Raw genomic sequence first — 14,358 nt, 5'->3', positions numbered from 1 at the left:
CTGTGAGTTTCCCAATCTGGAATTTGGTGTGGACAGCAAAAATATTGCTTAATTCTGCTGCATTTAGCACTGTGGTTAATAAAATTTAAGATTCTTTCAGTTAAATGATTTTTGCATCATCCTAGTGGGCATGGCTTTGTGAAGGCACTTTTGGACACAAGTAAGACTAATGAAAATATCAATATAGTTTTTAAAAAATACTATATGTAGGTGTAAAGTTAATAGCAAGTCACATAGAAAATGCTTTCTCGAGGGAGGGAAAGAAAAATCCCAATAGTATTTTAAGATTAAGACAACTTTCTAAATCTCGAAGTATACATATTTCAGATAATGAGATAATCTGCACTGTGACGGACTCGATGTTTGTGTCCCCCTCACCTCAAATTCTTCTTTGAAACCCATTCTTCAATTTGTTAGTATTCAGAAGTGGGGGCTTTGGGAGGTGATAAGGTCATGGGGGGAGAAGTCTCATGAATAGGGTTAGTGTCCTTATTAAAGAAGCCTCAGAGATCTCCCTTGTCCCTTCTGCCATGTAATGACAGAGCAAGAAGACGGTAGTCTGTGAACCAGGAAGCAGGCTCTTACCAGACACCAAATCTGTTGGCACCTTGATTTTTGACTTCTCAGCCTCTGGAACTGTAAGAAGTAAATTTCTGTTTTTTGATAAACCATATAGTCTCTGGTATTTTGTTACAGCAGCCTGAATGGACTATGCTCACTTAAAAATGAGAAGTTTAAAAAAAAAAATAAATGAATAAAAAGAAGTTTCAAATACAGTGTGGTTAAAATGGTGAAGTCATTTTTATTTCAGTACTTGACAAAATACCCCATAAAATTCAAAACTTCTACCATTATACAAAAATAGGTCTCTACAAGTGATAGTATCTGTCTTCATCACCAGTAGCAAATATATTAGGGCAGAAACATGTAATTCAGTAGCCTTATAAGAAAAGTGCTGGACACCTCAAGCTACACATTCAGCAGTATCATAATGCGCAAAAGTTTAATCTTTTCACCCATTCGATAAATACACAAGTCTTATAATTTAATCATTTAAATTAGCATTCCACAAATATACATGTAATTTAATGATTATTGTGCATGAATACATACACAATGCTAGTATGTACAAATTCCAGTTTGTTTTCATGTGCTGGCAAGAGATTTGTATACAATCATAAGCTGTGTTCATATTGGTCCCGCTGAATATCCACAATACAAAAGCACAAAAGAACGAACTTACAAAAGGGATTTTGTTTAAAATCACTGATTCATGTTTCAAAGGATTATCTTCTCATGCCAGCATGAAACTGGGTTGAACCTATGAGAGAAAAACAAGACGTAAAATATTTTAAAATAAATTGCTGCCCTTTGCCAGACTAATTAGAACAGGCATACCATGGTGATACTGCAAGTTTGTTTTCAGACTATTGCAATCAAGTGAATATTCAATACAGAGTCCAATAAATTTTTGTTTTCCCATGCAAATAAAAATTATGTTTACACTATGCTAAAGTCTATTAATTGTTTATGTAATAGCATTATGTCTAAAATTACAATGTACATACCTTTAACACTTTATTATTAAAAAGTGCTAATCATCATCTAAGCTTATGATCTTTTTGCTGGTAGAGGGTCTTGATGTTGAAGGCTGCTGACCATGTTGGTGGCTGCTGAAGACTAGGGTGGCTGTGGCAATTATTTCATATAAAATAAAAATGATATTTGCTGCGCCAATTGGCTCTTCCTTTCATGAACAATTTCTCTGTAGCATGTGATGCTGTTTGATACCATTTTACTCAGTTTAGAACTTTCAAAACTGGAATCAATCCTCTCAAACTCTGCTATTTTATCAACTAAATTTATGTAATATTATAAATCCTTTGTTATCGTTTCAACAATCTTCACAGCATCTTCACTAAGAACAGATTCTATCTCAAGAGATTACTTTTTTTTTTTCTTGCTCTTCCATAAACAACCCCTCAACCATTAAAAAGTTTCATCATAAGATTGCAGCAATTTAGTTCCATCTTCAGGCTCTACTTTTAGTTGTCCTACTATTTCCACCACAACTGCAGTTACTTCTGCCAGTCAATACTTCAAAGTCAGGCACCAGGTTTGAAATCAACTTCCAAACTCCTATTCATGTTGATATTTTGACCTCTTCTCATGAATCACAAATGTTTTTACTGGCATCTAGAATGGTGAATCCTTTCCAGAAGGTTTTTGGTTTACTTTGCTCAGATCTGTCAGGGAAATCTCTATCTATGGTTGTTAGAACCTTACAAAATATACTTTATAAAGTATAAGACTTGAAAATCAAAATTACTCCTCGATCCATGGGCTGCAGAATGGATGTTGTGTTAGCAGGCACGTAAACATTAATCCTGTTGTAAATCAGAGCTCTTGGGTGAGCAGGTGTATTATCAATGAACAGTAATATTCTGAAATCTTTTTTACTGAACAGATCTCAACAATGGGCTTAAAATACTCAGTACACCATGTTGTAAAAAGATGTGGTGTTCTATCCAGATGTAACACAGGCAGAGCAGATTTACCAGAACTCTTATGGACTCTAGGATTTTTGAAATGGTAAATGAGCACCGGCTTCAACTTAAGTTACCAGCTGAAGAAGAGAGAAGGCCCCGAGAAGAGAGTCAGCCCATCCTCTGAGACTAGACACTGACTCTTCATCTCCAGCTATGACAGGCCTAGATGGCATCTTCTTCCAAAAGAAGGCTATACTGTCTACATTCAGCATCTATTATTAAGTGTAGCCACCTTCATGAATTATCTTAGCTACATGTTCTGGGTAACTCAGGGCTTCTACACCAGCACTTGCTGCTTCACCTTGCACTTTACGCTATGAAGACTTCTTTCCTTAAAACACATCAACCAACTTCTGCTTGCTTCAAACTTTCTTCTACAGCTTCCTTAATTCTTTCAGCCTTTATAGAATTGAGGAGAGTTAGGGCCTTGCTCTGGATTAGACTTTGGAATAAGAGAATGTTGTGGTTGGTTTGATATTCTATCCAGACCACTAAAACTTTCTCCCTATCAGCAATAAGGCTGTTTGGCTTTCGTATCATTTGTATGTTCACTGGTGTAGCACTTTTACTTTCCTTCAAGAACTTATCTTTTGCATTTATAGCTTGGCTCTTTGGTGCAATCTTGGCTTTTGACTTGCCTTGCTCACTGATTTTTTTTTTTTTAAGATTTTATTTATTTATTCATGAGAGACACAGAGATAGAGGCACATAGGCAGAGGGAGAAGCAGGCTCCTCACAGGGAGCCCAATGTGGGACTCGATCCCCAAACTGGGACCAGATCAGTCCTGAGCCAAAGGCAGACGTCCCACCGCTGAGCCACTCAGGCATCCCATTCCTCACTAAGCTTAATCATTTCTAGCTCTTGATTTTAATAAAGTGAGATGTGTGACTCTTTCATGTGAATACCTAGAGGCCATCGTAGGGTTATTAAACTGGTTTGATTTCAACATTGCTGTGTTTCAGGGAATAGGGAGACTCGAGGAGAGGAAAAGAGAGGCATGGCCGGCTGGTTGGTGGAACAGTCAGAACACATATATTTATTAAGTACGCTGTCTAATATGGGCACTGTTTGTGGTGCCTCCAATACAATTACAATACCAATTATCAAAAATCACTGAGCACAGGTCTAATGAAAAAGTCTAAAACATTTGTGAGAGTTACCAAAATGTGACATGAAAGTGAGCAAATGTTGGAAAAATGGCACCAAGAGAGGTGCTCAGACACAGGGTTGTGATAAACCTTCAATTTGTAAAAAATGCTTATCTGCAGAGTGCAATAAAGTGAAGGACAATAAAAAACAAGGTATATCTGTAGTGATTTCAGATTAGTTTTCTACCTACACCAGATTAACTAGTTCATGAAGGGCAGAAGATTACTATTACCCTTCATTAAAAAAATGCTTTTTGCGGCCCCTGAGTGGCTCAGTTGGTTAGTAGCTTGGGTCTCCATCTTGATCTCAGGGTTGTGAGTTAAAGCCCTGCATGGGGTTCTGTGCTGGGCTGAAGAGCCTATTTTTAAAAAAATAACCAATAAAAAAATGCTTTTTATTTTTCTAAAAACGTCTTATTCATACTTGAACTGACTTTTATTTTTTTAGATTTTAGATTTATTTGAAAGAGAGAGCACGTGCACGTGAGCGGAGGCAGTAGAGGGAGTGAATCTTCACGGCAGACTCCCTGTTGAGCCCAAAGCCCAATGAGGGGCTTGATCTCATGACCCATGAGATCATGACCTGAGATGAAACCAAGAGTTAGATGCTCAAATGACCAAGCCACCTAGGCACCCCTGAGCTGATTTTTAGAAGAGATTTTGAGTATATATTTAAAAGTCACTGTGGCTCTATAGCAAGGTAAAACTAATGTTAAGATTCTCTTTGAAGTACCCAGCAGGTTGAATGTTCTAGCCTATACCTCTTGCCTCTTGAAAAATCTTTTGGTCTTTAAAATCTGAGTCTTGTGAAATCTCAAATGCTCAAAACAAAATATAAACCAAACCAAACCATACCAGACAAAGTCCAGCTATAATAATAACAGTTTCATATGACTACAAGTTGCTTGGGTTAGATGATTTCTTGTATGAGGAGACAAACTCCTAAAAATAACCTGCTGGGGATCCCTGGGTGGCTCAGTGGTTTGGCGCTTGCTTTCAGCTCACGGTGTGATCCTGGAGACCCAGGATCTAGTCCCACGTTGGGCTCCCTGCATGGAGCCTGCTTCTCCCTCTGCCTGTGTCTCTGCCTCTCTTTCCCTCTCTCTGTGTATCTCATGAATAAATAAATTTTAAAAATCTTAAAAAAAAACAAACAACCCAGCTGTTAGTGCTATCTAGTTTGTGAGAATAGTAGGAAAAAAACGGTCTTTCACAAAAGTAAAAACAAAATATAAAAGTAGATTTTAAATTAAAGCACATTAAATTAAGAAGCACATAAATTAATTTGTGTGCACATAAAGCACATAATTTAAGCACATAAATTAATCTAATGCACTTTAAATTAAGAAGATTCAAACCACTGAATCGAGTGAATTTGAAGGGAGATAGGGAAAAGAGATTGTCCCACAATGAATAAGGAATCCACACATCTATTAAGTACAAATTTTTTTGTGTTTTTGAACAGAGGGGAAAAAAGGTCATACTTATAAAGTCTTTTGAATGGAATATAAAAAGCACCGGGTCCTAGTAGGGATAATGGCTGCATTAAATGCTTAAGATACTTGCTTCCTTCTCTCATCTCCCCACCCCTAATTTGCATGCTAACATATTACGGTTATTGACCAATGAACAATGTGGGGGTGAAGGGTGCTGACCTCTTACACAGTCAAAAATCCATGTACAACTTTTGACTTCCCCAAAACTTAATAGCCTACAGCTAAGAAAGCCTTATAGGTAACAGAGTCCATTAATACATATTTTTATATTATATCTTGTATTCTTACAATAAAGCTAGAGAAAAGAAAACAGTAAGAAAATCGTAACACAAAATACATTTACAATACTGTAGTGTATTTAGTGAGAAAAGTCTGTATATAAGTGGCCCTGTGCAGTTCAAACCTGTGTTGTTCAGGAGCATATACTTAGGAACACGTTCTCCAGCAGACTCGTAAGCCTCAGGACTTTGTACACTGGTGCCTGTTGTGCATTTCATCTAATCGATCCGAGTAGGGAATCTATTTTTTGTAGGAGTGAAATCTGAGGTGATAAATCATCTCTTGAGTTAAATTCCTAAGTCTAACCTGGTAACTCATGAACTAAACTCTAAGATTTGATTATCTAATGAGGAAGGTCAAAAAGTTTCAGAAAGAGAATGGAGAGCTCTGGGTTGGTCCAGCACTATGGGGCTGCTAATAATAATAATAATAATAATACATATGGTAAAGCTGAGAGTACCTGACTGTACAGTTCCAAGTCGTCTCTGTAGGGCTTCTAGCCGTGTGATATAATCTGTCAGGGCTCTGTCGGGGTCATAATTCTGAAGCTGAGAACATGCTAATGAACTCGGATTTAAATCAGCCGGAGGGCCTGGGTACCTATGAAATTAAAAATATGAACATGAAGCCAAATTATCCACAAAGCAAGTAATGTAACAACCTGCTTCCACCCTGCCCTCTCAAAAGATAAATCTGTAACTTGAGTTATGAACATAAACTGGCAAGAAGAGTCAGAATTCACATTTGAACATTTCTGTACTGTGTGTCTTCGGTTGGTCCATAGGTAGCAAAGTATTTGGCTTTGCAGATATATAGTTCTTGGTTTGACTATGAACTTCAGTTTTCTAATGTGCAAGGCTGAATGTGGATTAGAGATTTTGAATGTATATAACCCAGGATCAGAGAAGGCTCCAATAATCATTAATTATTGTTATAATTATATTATTATGTAATATATCTAATATAAATATTAATGTCATCCCTATATTTTCCAGTGATCTTACTAAGAATCAGATACTTAATATTTTTACATTATTAGGGTTAAAAACTGAAACTAGAGAGAAGAAATTGTAACTCTGCAATATTAGCATGTATGTGGCCATGCTAAAAATAGATGTATATAATTTGTTAGTTCTTGTCTAGTGATAACACCTGATATGTTCTTCTAGATTCATAAGCATGTTCATAATCATTCTTTTCTTCACTTAGTTGGCCGACATGTCCTGTCAGCTCAGCATTTTGCCCCAGTAGTCTTTCAGTCAATGAGCCTCAATAAGTACTTGGGGACCTAAGCCTAGAAAAGCTAGGCTTAATCTGTACCCTCAAATGTCTGAGCTTGTGATGCATAAGGCAAAAAAATTTCTAATAAACTCAAAGCAGCTATTAAATCGACATAAAAGTGGCCAATACAATGCTTGTTGCAAAAGTCCTCAAGAAACACTGTGTATGTACAAATGCATCTTATCATGTAGACTTTAGAGGTTTTTTTTTTTCATAATCCCCTGAGACTGTTAATTGTAGTTAATACTTTTCCCAATATCTAACCACAGCATCTACCAAAAGAGATACCTGGTCAGTTCAGTTTCCTATATCCTTGGAAAGCAGGTATAAATCCAAAAAGTACTTTTGATTCTGAGCCTTAGATTATATACAACATATGCAACTAAAGATACATCTAGTTATCTCGATGCAAAGGAGTCAAAGCCCTAACACTGTACTCCATTCTCTGTTAAAAAAATTAGTACATGTAACTACTCCAGGCATGCTTATCAAATTCTTACCTATTTTGAAAAGGTAAAGGAGACCTAGGATAGTCCAGCTCTGATCTTGATCGATATGTAGTGTGTCTTGGTTCTCCATAGAGCTCCAGCCCACCAGAAGAATGATAAAATGGGTCAGTCTTTTCAGCACCTAAAGTAGTCCAAAATGGACCACATTGTAAAGGAAAAAAAATATTAAGCCCTTGAAAAATTTCTACAAAACAGATAAAGGCTCAAAGGACTATAATACTGTATTATACAACACTACCTACTATTTATACTCAATTTCAGTTATTCTTTCTAAAGAAGAGAAAAAACAATAGAACTGTTAGTTTTCCCTTGAATATAAGTATTTCTGACAATCTGGAACTATACCTCAAAGAAAATAAACTATTTAATCGGAATATTTTCTTTTTAAAAGATCTCTTCCTAGTTATAATTAGAGGTGAAGTGAGGGGTATTTGAGTGTGTATAGTTTGGGGAAAAAGATGATGTGGATAAAAAAATATTACATCACACCATTCTACTTTTATTAGAAAAAAACGTGAAATCAAGATTTGCTAACTTATAGCACAGAACTCCTTATGGTATAGATTTCAGCTGTTTCTGTGTAAGGATGCATATTTCAAGGCACTTTGTTTAGGATACCAAATATATTTCCTCTTTCTCTGCTTGGTTACTGGTAGAATATGTAAAGGTGGTTTAATACCAATACATAGCTGCATTAATACAGCTATGCTGTGTGCCTGAAACTCTGTATACTCCCCAGCTTCTGAGTTCATCCACATGCCTAAAATGTTGAAATTCGAATGTTTGTTTCCACTTTTAGGTGTAGACAGAAGGAATCTTAACTGTTACCATTATATACAACCTATATGTAAACTCAGAAACATAAATACTGCTAAATTGTGAAAACTTCAAACCATAAATTCCATAAAACTGAGTAACAGCAATCCTATCTGGAATCAAACTCTTACATGCAGTTCTTAAGTGGCTGGCTCTGCCTCTTCCTACTGGGTAATCTGGGGGCAAACAAATGCTTCCCATGCCTTAGTTTTTCTTCTATAAAGTGAGAATAACAGTAGCCGTGCTTATATCAAAGGATTGGGAGAATAAATGAGAAAACGTGGAAAAAGGAGGGCTTAGTACAGACTCAGTGGTCCATAAAAATCATCTCTCTTTACTCTTTAAACAGCAAACTCCCCAGCTCTGTTGGTATAGGGCTCTGGTCTTTGGACAACACAGGTCCCAGAACACATTATTTGGAACATATTACACAAACAGTAATTTTGAGAGAATCATAAACACAAGAAATCCTATTTTGACTTCACCTGGATTCAGTCCAAAGCCATCCCTGTTAATATTGATGGAACCAGAACTTGTGACTCGTTGCCACCGTCGAACCAAAAATTTCATTCTAAAAAAGATGCCAAGAAAAATTTCACAGCACATCTATAATGGAAAGAGTATAAATACACATATCCCACAAAATGAAGTCATACATTTGAATATGAACACAGAACAACTTTCAACACAGTCACATGACTGCCTAATCTAAAATCATGCAAATGTTCTCTGGTTTGTGGCAAAATAAACTGGAAGAGAATAGACTGGCTTCCCAAGATGCAGCAGAGGTCTCTTCTATTGCCAGCACAGGGTTCTGACTTTAGAGGTTTAGGACACAAAGAAATGAAGGGCAAAAACAGAAAAGAGAAAAGCGGATGGGCAAAGAAAGGATGAGAAATAATCAAAGAGAAAAGAATGGGGTGCCTGGGAGATCCCTGGGTGGCTCAGCGGTGTAGTGCCTGCCTTCGGCCCGGGGCGTGATCCTGGAGACCCAGGATCGAGTCCCATGTCGGGCTTCCTGCATGGAGCCTGCTTCTCCCTCTGCCTGTGTCTCTGCCTGTCTCTCTCTTTGTGTCCCTCATGTATAAATAAATAAAATCTTAAAAAAAAAAAACTTAAAAAAAAAAAAAAAAAGAATGGGGTGCCTGGGTGGCTCAGTTGGTTAAGCATTTGCCTTCAGCTCAGGTCATGATCCCGGAGTCCTGGGGTTGGGCCCTGTTGGGTTCCCTGCTCAGCGGGGAGTCAGCTTCTCCCTCTTCCTGCCCCCTGTTCTTGTTCTCTCTCTCTCTTTCTAACAAATAACATCTTTAAAAAAAAAAAAAAAAGAAAAAAGAAAAAAGAATGGAGATTATCATACAAATGAGATGGAACGAGAATAAACAGACCTTCACCCTGGCAGTGAGACTAAGCTGGGAAAGCTGGAAAATAAGTGTGGCCATGGGATCAGGGCCAAAAAACAATAAGGCTTTAAAAGGAATGGGGGTAGGAGTGTTGCAGATCAGCTATAGCGAGGTGCTGCCTCCCCTACCCTGGCTCAAGGAACTTTCTGGAACACTAACTTTGATTTCTTAATTCCAATCAGTTGCAAAGCTCAGTTTTAGGAGGGTGAAAATACAATAAACATATAGGAGGACAAAAAAGAGGGAGTTAGAATGCAGTCCTTTAATAGCAACTGGCTTTCATGGAACCCTCTCAAATTCTTCCAATAAAATTAATAACTAACTCCTGTGACCTGTCACTTAGTGTCTAAGTTATGAGCATACTGGTTTTTCCCACTAGGAAGTGAGCTGTCTTTAGGGATTTTGGTAAGGTTTGTATTTTTTCTTCATCAGTAAGTGCATCTTCTAGCACTTAACCCTATACAGTGTACAAGGTAATGAAAGGAATGGAAGATAAGGAGAAACTGGAACCACCTGACAACAATGTGAAGGAGCAGAGGCAAGGAGGGTCTCAGACCATTAATAAAATAAAATGTGAGCTTCCTTTACAGAGCCCACATGGATGAGACTTGGGAGCCCTGGGTGATTGTCCTAGCTCTACCACTACTGGCTTTGCAATCCTTCTGTGTGCCTCAGTTTCCTCATCTGTGAGATGGTATTCTAAACCAGGTGATCTCAGACAGCTTCTAGTTAAAAAATTCTGTCATATTTTTCAAGGAAAAGACAGGTCAAGGATAAAGGACAAAACCCTCTGAAGACCTAAAATCATCAAATGTGATCTGATAGGAAGAACTTTAAAAACTAAAAATTCTTCTGAGACTGTCTGGTTCCTATATAAATAAAAGGGAGGGGAAATATGAAGAAGCCTAGGGGCCTGAGTATATATCACCCAGGTGAGAGTTTGGACTCTCCAAACTCTGTGAGAGTTTGGTATTTATCACCTAGGTGAAGTCAGGACTCAGACTCCCTTCAGTGGGGAGTCCTGAGTGGCTCCATTTCAACCACAAATGAGTACCAGAGTTCCTAGCTTAGAACTACTAGAGGAAGAGTTACAAAAGCTTAGAACTTAGTAGTTCCTAGCTTAGAACTACTAGAGGAAGAGTTACAAAAGCACTAGCATAGTCCAATGCCCTAAAGGCTAACCTTCGGTTTGAATGCAGATGTTAGGCCAGGGCTTTGTGTAGCTGAACCCCATGAGTGGGTTATTTTAGCAATGAAGAAAATGAATGTGTAGCCTAAGTAATTTTTCAAAAACATTTTTTTCCCTTTTGTGATTCCTTTTATTTATAGGTCTGAGCTAGTTCATGGCCTTATTCAGAGTTAAAAAATAAAACAAAACCAAAACACAATCCAGATGGGATGTGCCAGCTCTGAGTTACTAGCTACCTGCACCTGGGAAGCCCTTTTTATAGGATCTTCATGGTGCAATATAAGGTATCCCTGGCTACAAGAATGAAAGAAAGAAGTCGGCATGTTTTATTGATGATAAATGTCTCATATACATGAATACGGAGCATACTAGGCAGAGAAAGGAGAGGATTAAAAATCTAAATCCTTTCAGATTCTATTAAAATGCATTTTATTTCCAACACTTTACCTAGAAATTGCCATGGACACTCTGACGGCTGACCGAAACCTGGTGAAGCCCCTTGGACGATTGGTGATCACCTCTAGGTCTGTGAAGGCTGGCTGTCCCCCCATCCGGGCCAGCAGAGCCAGGGTGGCATCTTCACATTCCTGAAACCCACCCAGTAATAGCAGCAGGTATTTCTTCTGATAAATGAGCGCTTTCCGAAAACTTTCTGCCCTCAGGTATTTACCATAAATTCTCTATGTTAAAAAAAAAGGGGGGAAGAACATAAAGACATTATTGAAAAGCCATTCAAATTGTTCTCTAGGGGAAGATAACATAGATTTTATTTTACAAAAGTACTAGTAGTGGAATGGCAGATATCCTACTACTGTTTTCCATTTGATCAGCAAAGTTGAAGATAAAGATAATCAACCTTAGATTTTACATTTCTGCCTCTTTTTAGTCCATGGAATGTGACTACAAACCTTATACTTAGGTTTGGGGTTTCATTTTGGAGTTTAGGCTCTATTCATCATATTCATTGCAAATATTTTTGTCATTCCATTATTATCTCAGTTTTTTTCTCCTCTAACTGCGTAGAGCTACTTTTATTATTACGGTCGCTAATCTTTTTTTTCTTTAAAGTTTTCAATGTTAATGTTCTCTGTCTCTTCAAGAAGCATAAATTTATGTTCACTCCATAGTTAAAAGAAATATTCCAAACATGTTTCTTTCTGTTTTGGATTTTATGTTAACAGATTAAAAGCAGTTTTAACTACAGTATTCATTTTAGTCAGGAGAAAGGCAGTTCAGAGGGTTTACCATCTTACAGAACATGATGCTCTGGTATTGAATGTAGTAGAGCTTTTGTTGGCAGTAGAAATGAAACTTTCTGTTGGTCTTCAGGGATGAAATGGTGGGAAGCAGGACCGTGAGCTCGCGGTGCTGCCAGTACGGCATGCCTTGCCACCAAGTTTTTGTGACCAGCTGGAGGCCTGTACTCATGACGCACATCGAATAGTGAGAGACCTAGAGGCAGCCTGAGCGCCACCTAAATTTCTTTACTCTGTTCAGTTAAGGTTAGTGAGAGATGAAACAAGGCAAGAGGACCAGCCTTGGTACATGTTTAGATGGAAGATGTCTCCTACCTTTATAGCAGCATGCTCTGAATCAGGGCTCAGGTTGTGAAGTAAAGTTTCATTTCTTAGTTCAGCTTTCAGTTTATACACTTCAGCTTCTGCTCTTTTCAAGGATTTTTGGAGAGTCAACTTTTCTCTGTTCCAGATTTCTTTTTCAGAAGCAATGATGGCTTCAATGCTGGCACCACCACTGAATGAAAACCTGGAAGACTGCAGAAACGAGAGCCCACTTACATGAGTTTTAGGAATAAGTCTCTGAAGAAAAATCTAAATTAAACACATTAAAGGTATCCCCTATGGGATCTCAGCTTTCCAATCTCAGAGAGGGAGAGTTCAACAGCGATCTCAATTGATAGTAAAGAATATACATTAAGTATATGGTCCTTTGCTTAGTAGATTAATTTTAAAACAAAATCTTTATGGAAGCCTCACCCAAAAGACAGTGCTTAGATTTTTGCAGAGCTTTGAAATATAAAGTCTAGAGACTTAATAAATAGACCGACCATCTGGGTTCAAATGTAGAGCCTAACCCTGAAACAGCGCCTTGGGGGAGTGCGGAAAAAAACCCCCGGCTATACACAGGGAAGTGGATCCATGCAGAAGCTCTGTGGATGTGTTATCCTGTATTTGTCTCAGGAGTCCTTTCTATCTTTATATTATATTCCTATCTTTATATTACAGAAGCTAGCAATTTATTTTGTAGTTTTTAACTGGAAAAAATTTTAAATAAACTGCTAGAGTGGTTGGTTTATTAGACTGAAATAAATAATTTAATGGCATCTTTCACTTGAGTCACAAACATAATAACTGATAATTAACTGATGAGGAACAGTCAGAATTCACATTTGAACATTTCTTAACATGGACCCACTGGTGGTTCCTAGGTAGCAAAGTATCTGGCTTTGGAGATAAGCAGTTCTTGATTGGACTACAGACTTCAGTTTTCTCATGTGCAAGACTGAATGTGGATTAAAGATTCTGAATGTACAGAACCCAGGATCTGGCCCAGAGAAGGCCCCCAATAAATGATATCTATTATTATTATTATCATTATTATTGTCATCTCTCTACCATTTTTCAATGATCTTACTAAGAATCAGATATCTAATATTTTTATATTAGAGTTAAAAATTGAAACTAGAGAGTAGAAATTGTAACTCAGCAATATTTCTAACATGGTCACACTAAAATCAGACGTACATAATCTCTGCCAGCTCCTATCTGTCGATACCGCCTGATTTGTTCTTCTAGCTTCATAACTGTATTTCTCAAATCATTCTTTTCTTCTGTCAGTTGGCTGATATGTCCTGTCAGCTCAGCATTTTGTCTTAGCAGTCTTTCAGTCAACGAGCCACAAGAAGTACCAGGGGACACTAAACCAGGCTAGAAAGAGAAAATGGTACTAAGGTCGTGTAAGCACAAATGTTTATGAACAATGCACATCAACATGTGAGCAGACGCTGAGAACACCAGATTTCATGATGAAGTGGTGCTTGAACTGAGTCTTAAATAACTAGGAAGCATTTCATAGGTAGGAAAGAAGATAGGGAAGAGCATATTAAGCAGAAGGAATAGCATGTGTAAAGGCACAAGGGTTTTGTTGGAGAGTGTGTTGCTTTTCAGGAGCTACAGGTTGCTTGGTTACGTTAGAGTAAAGGCTGCCTTCACTTTATAGATAATAGACCTAAATGGAGGCAGCAGAGAGCCCTAAAGGCTTTCAGAGTGTGCTACAAACAAAATTTATGTCTTAAAATATTCCTTTGGGGGCACATGAGTGGCCCAGTCAGTTAAGCATCTGCCTTTGGGTTGGGTCATGATTCCAGAGTCCTGGGATCGAGCCTGTGTCAGGCTCCCTGCTCAGTAGAGAGTCTGCTTCTCCCTCTCCCTCTCCCTCTGCCCACCTCCTGCTCATGCTCTCTCAAATAAATAAATAAATAAAATCTTAAAAAAAATTCCTTTACTAGCAGCATGCGAAGTACAGTAAATTAGGGAAGATAGATCCTGGTGTCAGGTGGACACATCAGGAAGTCATTACAATAGTTTAGGCGAGAAATACTGGAAGCCTGAATAAAGGCAATGACTAAGGGCACGTGGGATATTTAGGAAGTAAAAGCACAGGACTTCATTA

At 37.9% G+C, this 14,358-nt stretch overlaps 1 protein-coding gene across 13 annotated transcripts in view; it reads right to left on the bottom strand.

Moving 5' to 3' along the window:
- Window positions 1-782: 782 nt before the first annotated feature.
- The window catches only part of AKAP9 (A-kinase anchoring protein 9), a 154,194-nt gene continuing 140,618 nt past the window's right edge, over window positions 783-14,358 (bottom strand). For 12 of the 13 annotated variants that reach the window (XM_025471391.3, XM_049093404.1, XM_049093401.1 and 9 more), the window contains 7 exons: window positions 13,431-13,613; window positions 12,240-12,440; window positions 11,116-11,348; window positions 8,565-8,650; window positions 7,255-7,384; window positions 5,934-6,073; window positions 783-1,321 (listed from right to left, as the gene is read on the bottom strand). In XM_025471391.3, the coding sequence (XP_025327176.1) occupies window positions 1,287-1,321; window positions 5,934-6,073; window positions 7,255-7,384; window positions 8,565-8,650; window positions 11,116-11,348; window positions 12,240-12,440; window positions 13,431-13,613 (1,008 nt within the window). In that variant the 3' untranslated portion in view covers window positions 783-1,286. The remainder of the gene's footprint in view (window positions 1,322-5,933; window positions 6,074-7,254; window positions 7,385-8,564; window positions 8,651-11,115; window positions 11,349-12,239; window positions 12,441-13,430; window positions 13,614-14,358) is intronic. The other variant, XM_025471397.3, reaches the window with a different exon arrangement.

The sequence above is a fragment of the Canis lupus genome, chromosome 14 (genome assembly GCF_003254725.2).
Source record: "Canis lupus dingo isolate Sandy chromosome 14, ASM325472v2, whole genome shotgun sequence".
In the NCBI taxonomy this organism is placed as follows: domain Eukaryota; kingdom Metazoa; phylum Chordata; class Mammalia; order Carnivora; family Canidae; genus Canis; species Canis lupus.
The sequence above is the reverse complement of the archived record's forward strand: the minus strand, read 5'-3'. Positions and strand labels throughout refer to the sequence as shown.